This window comes from Alosa sapidissima, chromosome 17 (assembly GCF_018492685.1).
Source record: "Alosa sapidissima isolate fAloSap1 chromosome 17, fAloSap1.pri, whole genome shotgun sequence".
NCBI classification, from domain to species: Eukaryota; Metazoa; Chordata; class Actinopteri; order Clupeiformes; family Clupeidae; genus Alosa; species Alosa sapidissima.
In genome coordinates, this window is record NC_055973.1 from 13,666,770 (window position 1) to 13,678,660 (window position 11,891).

Here is an 11,891-nt window from a genome sequence, read left to right on the forward strand (position 1 = left end):
CAATATGTTTCAGAAGCAAGGCTTTCATGAAAAGATTTCTATGGACCGTTAGTAGAGCACAATATATTACAAACGGTTGACACAGTCACAGTTTTTCACAATTGCTAAAACACGTTTTTTCAAACCTTCCACCCTTTTCCCAAAGTTGTAAACACAACACTCCATTCTCAAATTACATTCGCAAAACCTCTGACACATCCTGCAGTAAAAGTACATTACAGTCTACAGCCTAGGATGAAATCAAAGGACTGTAATGTTCAACAACCCATTTACACTCTGAACTGGCTTGTATTGGTTGTCACATCATTTGAAACAAGTGTGATCAATTTGGAGTCGTATTTAATTTGCGACATCTGTGCTTTATTTGTATTAACATTTTGGCTCTTGTGGTCACCATGTTGCATCATGTCACTGAGAGTCTATTGCATCTGCAAATTGTGTTTCACTAGGTGAAGATTGTTTATGGTATTGTCAAAAGAGTGGCACAGGCCACTGAGCACTTGGCTCAGACAATGGGATTTAGTGTTTAGCAATTCAGAAAAACTCTTAACAGAAATCATGGTTGTGAGCCACTGGCATTTGGTTTTTATCACAAGCATCTAATAGTATATGAAAAAGCATAAACAGTTAAGTTATCACTGAAAAGGTTCTCCTACATGGATTTATGCTGTCCTCTCTTCGAGTTTCACATTGCTTTTCTCAAAGACTCCATTGTTAGAAGTCAGCTGAAACATTGTTCTACTGAGTTCTCATGGATATACTCTAGTTTGTTTTTAATCTGTGCTGTGCAGTCTAAGTGTATACTTAGACCTAGACCTAATTGTAGTTCAGAGTAGTTATTTATTTGCCTTCAGCTTTTCCTAATAGTTTATGTGTCTGCATGCTTCATCTGCGGCATAATGATAAAGCCTTCATGTGGGGGGGGGGGGGAGACAAAGGGAGGAGTGAGTCAGAAGAAAGAGACTCTCTCAAAAAGGAAAGAGAGATAGAGAGAAAGAGAGTCATAGGTATAAAGGGGAAGAGATAGAGCGGGAGTGAGATTGAGAGAGAGGTGGAGATAGAGAAATGTGTTAGCAGGGAGTTAATAGCTGAAGGTAGGTATTGCATACAAATGCTCCTCTCCTCCTCAGGGAAAGATGGAGCGAGAGAGAGAGAGACATAAAGTGCGGCATAGAGAGACAGTGCAAAAGACAGAGAGAGAGAGTGTGTATGTTGTGTGGAGCCCAGACGTGATGATCCAGCTTCGATCGAAACCTTGCCCTTCCTGTGCTAAAATAAACCCACCTTGAGAGCCGTGGGGTGGGCTGGGGGATGGAGGGGGGTAGAGACGAGAGAGGGCTGGAAGGGGGATGGGGATGGGACTGAGCAATCTGCAGTTTCCACTGTCATCCACCGACCCTGAGTTTACTCTGTGCTTTACTATACATCAATCAGATGATTGTGATGTGTAATAAATAATGTGAAAAGCAGATGGCTTAAAGATATGCTAATTTGTAAAGTATGTGCTTTATGTTGTTGCTTTGGTTTGTATTCGGATGTACTATTTGACAATATATATGAACATAAATGATATTGTGGTAGAGCAAACTGAAATATATGTGTATGTTTAATATGATTATGACATAGACGTATTACAGAATATTTACAAAACAAAAGCAACTTTGACAGTGTTGTTATCTTTGCTAGGTAATGTCCTTATATGACAAAGATTCAAGAATTGTATTAATAGTATTTAATTTAAACATACTGTAATGAGTGTTAGGTTAGCAATGAGGCTGTGTTCGATGAATACTATAAACTGATCAGAAGGCTATTAAATCAGTTATGTAAACAGAACATACATACAAACACCAATCCTACTAAAAAATGAATGAAGTGGATTAACTAGAATTAGTGGTATTCATTAGTTTGCTGTATTTGCTTTAATTGTGACTCCAGCTCACAATGACCTTGTGTTTGTTTTGTCATTTGTGTTGTTTGTTTGTTTGTGCAGCTCATCGTGGAGAAGACTACTGACTACCCCTCCAAGGAGTTCTCACTGGCGGAGGATGCAGCACAGCACTTTGCCCGTTTAATGGACAGGCTCAACGAGCAGCGCCTCTTCCAGCCGGACCTTTGCGACGTGGACCTCGTGCTGGTGCGCCAGTGCAGTACCTTCCCCGCCCACAAGGGGGTGCTGGCTGCCCATAGCCCCTTCTTCCAGGCACTGTTCACGCAGGGCAAGCAGCAGAAGCAGACACAGCAGACGACTCAGCAGCAGCAGCAGAGGGAGCTGAGACGCGTGGACCTGTCCCTGGAGGCGCTCACCAGCCAGGGCCTCACCCAGATCCTTAACTTCATCTACACGTCGCGGCTGCTGGTGAGCGGCGGCACGGTGCGAGACGTGCTCAACGCCGCCACCTTGCTGCAGATGAGCGACGTCGCGGCCTCCTGCCACGAGCTCATCAGCAGTCAGGCGCTGGGCCTGACACCGCCGCCGCCGCCGAAGGCCTGCAACGCCATCGGCATGGCCAACCGGGAGGGCCGGGGAGAGGTGGGACTGACCGCTGGCGGTGCCACCCAGCTGTACCGCGAGATCAAGCAGGAGGCAGAGCTGGGGAAGATGTACGCCCGGGACGGGGGAAGTCCGTTTTCTGTGAGGATGGAGGAAGGAGGAGGAGGAGGAGGAGGAGGGGGAGGGGGAAGAGCGCAACACCACACAGGCACACAGGTGCACCACGTCAGTCCACATCCGATGAGCGGCCAGGCCCACGGGTCGAGCCCGCAGGTCAAGCACTTCTTCAAGAAGGATGACCTGGGGAGGGGTCTCTGCGGGGCGCTGGAACCAGAGGGGATGGGGGCCTCCGACGGACACGTCTCCTTCAACCGTGACCAGATCATCGTGGAGGTGAATCTCAACAATCAAACGCTGAACGTGTCAAAGGGGTCCGAGGGCAAGCCGTCCGCCACAGACAGCGCCGTGTCTGTGCTGCTGGGTCATCGCCACGACAACCGGCCTGACCTGGAGGAGGAGAACGAGGAGGAAGACAACGATGAAGATGGAGCAGACATGGGAGGAGTGGATGAGGCCGGAAAACAGAAAGAGGTGCTCTTGGCCAACAACAGTGAAGATGACGATGACGACAACGATGAAGATGATGACTATGAGGAAGAGGAGAACAACGACAACATTCCAGCGGAGGAGATGGGCATGGCGGGGAGGCTTCGCCGTGGCACCAGGACTGCTGCAATCGCCGCTGCAACTGTGTCCATGCGTCAGAGACTAAACGACGCCATGCTAGCTGACCGACACAAGGGCCGAAAGAGTGGGAAACAAGAACAGGAGGGAATGGGACAGAAGGTACAGTTACCAATAGACCAATAGACCAATAGAATCTGTATAGTACCAACAGTACAGGGGTTTTGTCATTGATTATGGTACTGCATTGGGTACTATAAGCTGTGCAATAGTGTTAGCATCTCTCTATAGTAATAATACACACATACAAGTACTACAGTAATTTCCTGTGTATTAGCTGCATTGTGTATAAGCTGCAGAACAGTGATTTATGCAAGTTAAAAGAAACAAAACCATATTAATACCATATTAACTGCCCCTGTGTATTAATGTCATAGCTGAAGAAATTTTGCAAAATCAATGTATAAGCCGTGGCTAATAGTTGGAAAATTACGGTATAGCCTAATATTACATTTCTGGTGAATAGATGATTCAAGTTATTATTTGCACATGCCTGTTGTGTTAAGATGGCATTCGAGAGGTGCTGTGTAACTGCAGGGTGTGTTTGTGGGGATTCAGGTGCGGCTAGAGGAGAAGCAGCATTTCCCCTGTAAGAAGTGCCCACGTGTATTCAACAACCGCTGGTACTTGGAGAAGCACATGAACGTGACACACAACCGCATGCAGATCTGCACCAAGTGTGGCAAACGCTTCCTGCTGGAGAGCGAGCTGCTGCTCCACCATCAGACCAACTGTGAGAAGAGCATACAGGTACAGTACATGACGTCCGCAGACATGCACACACACACACACACACACACACACACACACACACACACACACACACACACACAAAGACACACACACACACACACACACACACACACACAGACACACAGACAGACAGACACACACAGACATGCCCACACACACACACACACACACACACACACACACACACACATACACATGCACAGACACAAACATGCCCACACACACAGACAAACACACACACGCAAACATACATACGCACACATGCGTGCGTGCACTAGTGACTAGTGAAACCAACAAGGATGCTACTGGGCACATAACTGGAGCGTTCCTTTCCTGGAGCGTCTGCTGCAACAGTTAGGTTCCACTATAGTGGCGCCCACATTTGAAGAAATTAGACTAGTCTTCTAAAACATTTTTTACGCTACAAAGAGCGCTTCAGTTGCAGACCTGGTATAGCCCGGGCCGAGTGGAGAGAGAAAACAAACAGGACTTTATATATACTGTAGATGAGATTAATTACATGCATTACTGATTGTTTATAAATATTTGAGAGTGCCTTCATGTATTTAAAGACTGGTGGGTAGACTTAACGGTTGTTTGCTAGAATTGCATATGGGGGTGATTGGAAGCTGAGCCACAGGGCTGTTTGCATGTTGTGTTCAGCGGCCTGAGCTGTTTGTATTCAGTTCAGGCTCCTTCCTGTTCTGCAATGGAAGCCATTCATTTGTACCATTGCAAAAGGGAATGACAAGGTTGGTTTGAGGGATGGCAGTAATCTGCCTGGCTGTGCACAGACATACTTCAGGGAGCAGCTGGCTCTCTCGAACACAGACCCGCTGCCAATTCATTTCCTTTCCAGCATTTTCTCCTCTTGTTATTATTACAAATAGATGGTTATGGAGGATATAATGGCCACTATAGATTAGAATACCATTCCCCTTCACTGGGAGGCACTCTGTTTAAAAACAGGCCTTTTCTTGTCTCGCCTCTTTCGTCTTAATTTGATTTCAAGTGTAGTCAATTGATTAAGCCTGTGCCAAAATGCAGACAAGCGCACAGTTTATATTGTTATTGTATATCTTTGCTAAGTTGCTGGAGTGTGCAGTTATAAAATAGTGTCCGTGAAATTTCCATTAACAAGACAAAAGACTGGCTGGTAATAAGGCTGTTTTTAGGAGGGTTGTTTGAGAGAGCCATACTCAAATGTGATGGATTTGTAGCTCTGGTCATTTTTTTACTACCCTCGATTCTCATAAAATGACAAATAACCTTATAATGGCAAATCACTGACAGTGGAGAAAATGGCGATGATTTTCATTGGTGAGGGCTGTTATCTGCCCCCACATGAGGTTTGTAGCCATCTCACAGGGTTTAACTGTGTCTTTCCACAGTGTGTGACGTGCGGAAAAGCCTTCAAGAAGCTCTGGTCGCTGCATGAACACAACAAGATTGTGCACGGCTATGCAGAGAAAAAGTTCTCCTGCGAGATCTGTGAGAAGAAGTTCTACACCATGGCTCACGTACGGAAGCACATGGTCGGTGAGTTCAGAACCTTGACCATTCCAGAGGATTCCAGAATGTTCTAGATTCCCTTCACCCCTTTACCTCTATGGAGGGACCGCCCTGTTTTCAGAAGATACAGTGTGAATGGTACAAACCTAGTTTGCTGTCTGTTGCGATGGTGACTATTAATGAGCTTCAATTGGACAAGGCTGATTATGAGGGACTCTAATCTCCTCCAGAGGGTCTCTCTATGACTCTGTGTCTTCTATGTCTTCAGTCATGGAGCCGTACTCTGGGACACTGACATATTCTCATATTCTCATCATGGACATTCAGTTTGTAGCTTCGAGAGGCTTTAATTTGACCCACATATCCATATCCTGAAACATACAAACATGTGTGTGTGTGTGTGTGTGTGTGTGTGTGTGTGTGTGTGTGTGTGTTTTGCGGGCACGCGAGTCAGAGAAAAGCCTTTTATATAAAGAACCCTCAAGGGGACACCAGGACAAGATGTTACATGTCTTGTGCTGTTGTTTAGGAAGCTTCAGAAAGTGGCCAGATTTGTTAGATATGCTTACGTTCATACATAAAACCCCCTCCCATTTCCTGTAGTCTATTCCAACCAGAGATGTCATTACTCTACCATAGTTGGACATGGTCACCCGTGCTAAAGCGTATTATTCTAAAATAAAAAGCAAAGTAAAGTAAGTGTTTAGCAGGGTTTAGCAGACACTTTTATCCAAAGTGACAGGGGCTCTCAGCGTTTGAGTGTTGAATCTGGGCCAACTGTTTTTTTAGGCGGTGATGCTAGCGCTGATCCGTGATTTTTGATGTGACTGATGACAGCGGATTTAATAGATCAATAAGGACATTAGGCCACTCTCCTCGTCCACCCTCCAGGAGGCTTCTGGAAAGTTCTCCCTGATCCACCTTATACTACCTACCTATACCGTGAACACAGAGAGAGCCCTCTTCTTTCCTCCTCTCTCCTTTCTTTCCTTCTCTTCCTCTCCTCTCCTCTTGTCTCTTTTCTTCTCTTCTTTTCTCCATTCCTCTTCTCTTTTCTCTTCTCTTCTCTTCTCTCATCTCCTCCTCCCCTCCCTCTGTGTGTGTGTGTCGCTGGAGAGTGGCTCCTCTCTGACCTTGTGCTCGTCCTGTGGGGGGGGATGCAGACTCCAGGACAAATCTCACATTGTTTAATCTCCCCTGGCAGAATGGAGGAAATCTCTTATCTGCAAGTGCTTCCTTCCTTCCAGCAGAAGCGAGAGAGCATTGTGCCCACTGAGTGACAAGTAGTGGCCATTCATCCAGCGCTAGGCGCACAGAAGCTCATGTTTCACACCGTTGGAAAGATTACAGATATATTTTTAAGCTGTTTATAATATACAAAGCAGATTTATTTTTGAAATAAAAGTATGTTCAGTACATTTTAGATGTATATTTTGGCGCGGTATTAGTTTCACTGAAATATGTAGTATATTTATTGTATACGTTTCATATTTCAGCATATATTTCTGTAAATTTAGCATATTCTATCTGTATTTTTAGTAGGACAGTGGACAGACCTATTGTTGAGATTATTGCCATATTAATTGTGGGGAAACATTACAAATGAATCCTACTGGACAATCACATTCAGACTTAGAGCAATACTTTTCTTTCCGGATTGCTAATTGATGGTTGATGCGCTTTCTATTAACAAGTTTCTATTTAAAGAGTAAACATGTGAGTTTAATTATAATTCTCTTTGGGATTAGTGGAGCATCTAATTACCACTAACTCTATGTGTGTATATGTGTGTGTGTGTGTGTGTGTGTGTGTGTTTGTGTCTGTTTGTGTCTGTGTGTGCGTGTATCTGCATGTGTGTGTCCGTGTGTGTGTGTGTGTGTGTGTGTTTGTGTGTGTGTCTGTCTGTGTCTGTGGGTGCATGGGTGTGTGTGGGTGCATGCGTGTGTATCCCTGTGTTTGTCCTTGTGTGTGTGTGTATTCCCTGTATTTGTCTCTGTATGTGTTTGTCCCTGTGTGTGTGTGTGTGTGTGTGTGTTTTATATTAATTGGTTCCTTTGCATGTCTCTCCTCAGCCCACACCAAGGACATGCCCTTCACGTGCGAGACCTGCGGTAAGTCCTTCAAGCGCAGCATGTCTCTGAAGGTGCACTCCCTACAGCACTCTGGGGAGAAACCCTTCAAATGTGAGGTAAGGCTAATATAGGACATTACATCACCTTTCAACTCAGAGCACCATTACACATATTTATATTAGTTATTAAACATTAAATATGGTGTGTGGTTTATACTGTAGAGATACAAGGTGGTCTTAAACTGGTGGTTCTTAATACTGCTCCTCTGTTACAATCCAGACAACTCGGTAGTAGGAGGTCTTTTTGAAGTTGCGGTAGATGAACTTGCCCCTAGTTTACAAGTAGCAACTCAGACACTGAGTGATGTTTCAGTGTACTTTTTCTAGGAGGATGTTTTCTAGGACGTCTGTGGTGCAGAATTAGATGGATCTGTATGTTTTCCATTGTATCCTGCTGAGCTGGTGCCAGAGGGATCTCCTGATTAGCTCTGCACACATTTTGATGTAGTTTATCAAGAGCTTTATAATTGCATTGACTTTAAAGATGTGCTTACACCTGTGATAGATAGCAAACAGGGCAGAGGGGAGGGACCAGAATCCTTTCCTTAAAGCAAGGAAGCCTTCTGTAGTTCGGATATCAGCATTTTGTAAATTGGCTCAGATATCAGACTTGCATTTATTATTATTTATTATTTGTTGGCCGTCAGTACACTGTGGGTCTGCAGTGCAGATGTGCAGGCCTTGCATTTTGTCTCTTGTTTCACTGGACCCACAGAAATAAACAACCTCAATCTAGTGCAGGAAATGATTTGACAAGGAATGATACACACACACATATAAATACAAACATACATGCATACAAAAATATACTGTACATCAAGTACACACACACACACACACACACACACACACACACACACACACACACATGCAAACATACATGCCTGTGCGTGTCTGTGTGTGTGTGACAGAACTGCAGTGAGCGTTTCCAGTACAAGTACCAGCTGCGCTCCCACATGAGCATCCACATCGGCCACAAGCAGTTCATGTGCCAGTGGTGCGGCAAGGACTTCAACATGAAGCAGTACTTCGACGAGCACATGAAGACTCATACCGGTGAGGCACACTGGCCATGATTTGGCTTTAGCTGTGGCTGTTATATAGACAGCAGCACTACTGACAGTGCTTAGTAATAACTCATTTAAAAAAAGGTGTGCTAGAGTTGAACTCCTCTGTGATAGAATTGATATAATTGTGTCATGTTCATGTGATGTTTTGTGTTGTGGTGTAAATGTGATGTTCTGATGATACATTCTGATTCTATAAAGAAACTTCAATGGAGGATCACAACAGTAATTCCTCAGGCTTCCTCTATAATAAGGGGCAGAGGGCTTTTAGGATCGACACTGCAGCTTGTGTCTTGAGGGTGTGTCATGTGTTTCCCGGTGCTGTGTAGGAGAGAAGCCGTACATCTGCGAGATCTGCGGCAAGAGCTTCACCAGCCGGCCCAACATGAAGCGGCACCGGCGCACGCACACCGGCGAGAAGCCGTACCCCTGCGACGTGTGTGGCCAGCGCTTCCGCTTCTCCAACATGCTCAAGGCGCACAAGGAGAAGTGCTTCCGGGTCAGCAACCCCATGCTCTCCGAGGGCAGCCCGCTCGGCATGGACTCAATTGCCTCCCCTGGTGGTGACTTGGTGGAAGCGCAGCTGGCACTGCCAGCCTCGTCTGTGCCCCCGGCTGGGGGGGGCAACCCCCTCACCCTGCCCCTCCTCCACTCCATGGGGGGGCTCTCCTCACCCCCAAACCTGCCCCCTCCACCTCCCCTCTTCTCTGCAGGAAGGATAAACTCGACCAACAACTAACAAGCTAGTATTGGCAGTACAAGTACCGTATGGAAGTCCCTTGTTTTCCCCCCCTTGGTTTACTTTTTTCTAATGTTACTTACAGTACATAACCTCCAGGTCAGGTGGTCTTTCTCCAAAGAGAAGAGTCCTTGGTAACTGCAAAACATAACAGTATATTTTCAGAGGAATTCAGAAACTACTCAAGGAAGCACTACTATATATCTTCCAGGTGTTTAACTCAAATACATACACAACATATTACAGAGGTTATTTTTTTTAACTATATACTAACCACCTAAACTAGTCCTTAATGATGTCTTATAGTATTTTCTGTGTGACCATACATTGTCATTTGCACAGCTTGTCTCCTTTTACCAACAAGCTTAGCTTGTGGTCTTGCGTAGCTTTAGTTATAATCTTCCCATAAGCAACCATTTCAAAGAAAAAGTTGATGATTTGGTGACTTTCAGCAGTTGTGCACCTTAGGTTACCATAGGAAGAGCCAAAGGGGTTCTTTGTGGGATGAATGCTGTTTTTTCAGATCATGGTACCTGGTGTTATAGTTTACCTCACCTCTCTCAGACGGAACGTCATCTGCGGTAGAGATTCACCTCTCATTTGACTGTTTTTGTCGTTAACTCTGCCGTCTTTATTGCTTCCATTCATGTCTGAGGACGCCAATGGAGTCTTCAACTGTCCCCGAAGAGGAAACATACAGGGACACGGTGACAAAAAAAAGGAACTTTAAATGTGTTCAGAACTCTGAATCTGAACTATTATTGAATGGCACCCAGATAGCGCTTGCAACGTTGAGCAGGAAGGGGTCTCAACAATCACCTTCCGCATTATTTTTAAAATCAAGTAGAAGTGTGTGTTCTATAGTGATAACCAAATTGTGATTCGTTGGAACCTGTATTCTGTATACCGCATTGCAATAACCAAATCCTGTCAGCTCCCCTACTCCTGCTACATATATAATACGACATTTATACTCTACCCTGCACCTTATTTTTAACCTTAGTGATATTTATACTGTTCTATATTTGTGTTCTTTGAGACACTAAGAGACTTAGTGTTTTTATAATGCGCGGTACATTACACCGTTCTAAAGGCTTTGGAATGGTCATCTGAGGAACCCTGTGCAGTGCATAGGTTAGAATGGAATTATATATGTGTGTGTGTGTGAGAAAGTGTGAGTGTGTGGAAATGTGAAAAGGTCTTATGTAGGACAAGAGCTCTGCTTAATCTGGTCATGTGACCCTAAATTAGCCAATCACACAAAAGTGTTCCCCAGATACAGTAGGTTGACATAGAGATTTCTTGTTTGCCCTAACTGTTGTTCCCCCAATTGAATTTTGCTTATGTTAAGCAAACTGTTTTGTTTCTACTTTGCATCGTTGTGAAATGGCACTTTGCTGATAGCTTCGGCTGATGGCTACAGATTATCTGTTGGAGAAAGAGAATGATGTGGAAGCAACTGTTAATTGATTATAAATTAGGTTTGTATGCTTGAGTGGAAGACCCTAACAGATGCAGCACTGAACAAGAGCTCTGGGGTAGGCCAGGCAGTATAGGCATGTGAGATTTAGAATAATGGTTTTCATTGTTGATGGGGGCCCACTATTCCTTGGTACACTTCTGGTCTGGTCTGGTCTGTGGTTCGACACAATGCGTCATAAAATCATGTTTTATTAAATCAATATTCATTTCAACTGTTACCTGTGTTTGATGCAGTCCGATGTTGTATGAATACATATATTCATGTTGTTGGACAGACAATGCCCCCCCTGATATGGCAAGGTAGTTCAACAAAAGGGTTAACATTCCATTACCTCTAAGAGATCACTTAATTATTTTATTCAAATTTATTTTCATTTATTGTAATATTTTACAATATTGTAAAATTTTCAAGTAAAGCAAATTATGTTGGTTAACTTTTAAAAGTTTATGAAAATGTGCAATTTGGGCTTATGATTGAGAACTGAGATTCGAAAAAGCGCTTTAAACCAATGATGTGGGCAATTGCTTGTAGCAGCAAATATGAATATATACTACAAAGTGATGTGTAGGCTCTATAGAAATATACCACAAATGGGTGATATACTTCCCATAATGTTTTTGGAATGACCAACCCCCCATCTACACCCCCATGTTTACAAGCACTAAGAGGAAGGAGAATGACATTCTCCATACTGGCTAATGCAGATGGAGTCCTTTGAACGTTGTGGTTAAGCTTTTGCATCTGTTACCATAAGCTGTGCTGTGTTCTTTCTTGCATGTATGATAATATATAGGATGTACAAGCTTATACAGTATGTCCCAGCTACTTAAACGATGGACGACGTTCTGTCAGTGATTACCTAATGCTCTTTGTCATAATACATTTGTTTGTTTGTTTGTTTTAATTTTAGTTTGTTGGTTTATTTTTGCGTCCATTGCCAATGTAGTCCTTAGAAGCCTAACTTCAGG

General features: G+C 44.0%; 1 protein-coding gene across 4 annotated transcripts in view; it reads left to right on the top strand.

Moving 5' to 3' along the window:
* Window positions 1-11,891, top strand: part of zbtb47b (zinc finger and BTB domain containing 47b) — a 24,033-nt gene extending 12,142 nt beyond the window's left edge. For 3 of the 4 annotated variants that reach the window (XM_042067677.1, XM_042067679.1, XM_042067681.1), the window contains 6 exons: window positions 1,994-3,340; window positions 3,776-3,988; window positions 5,383-5,530; window positions 7,576-7,691; window positions 8,546-8,690; window positions 9,031-11,891. In XM_042067677.1, the coding sequence (XP_041923611.1) occupies window positions 1,994-3,340; window positions 3,776-3,988; window positions 5,383-5,530; window positions 7,576-7,691; window positions 8,546-8,690; window positions 9,031-9,440 (2,379 nt within the window). In that variant the 3' untranslated portion in view covers window positions 9,441-11,891. The remainder of the gene's footprint in view (window positions 1-1,993; window positions 3,341-3,775; window positions 3,989-5,382; window positions 5,531-7,575; window positions 7,692-8,545; window positions 8,691-9,030) is intronic. The other variant, XM_042067678.1, reaches the window with a different exon arrangement.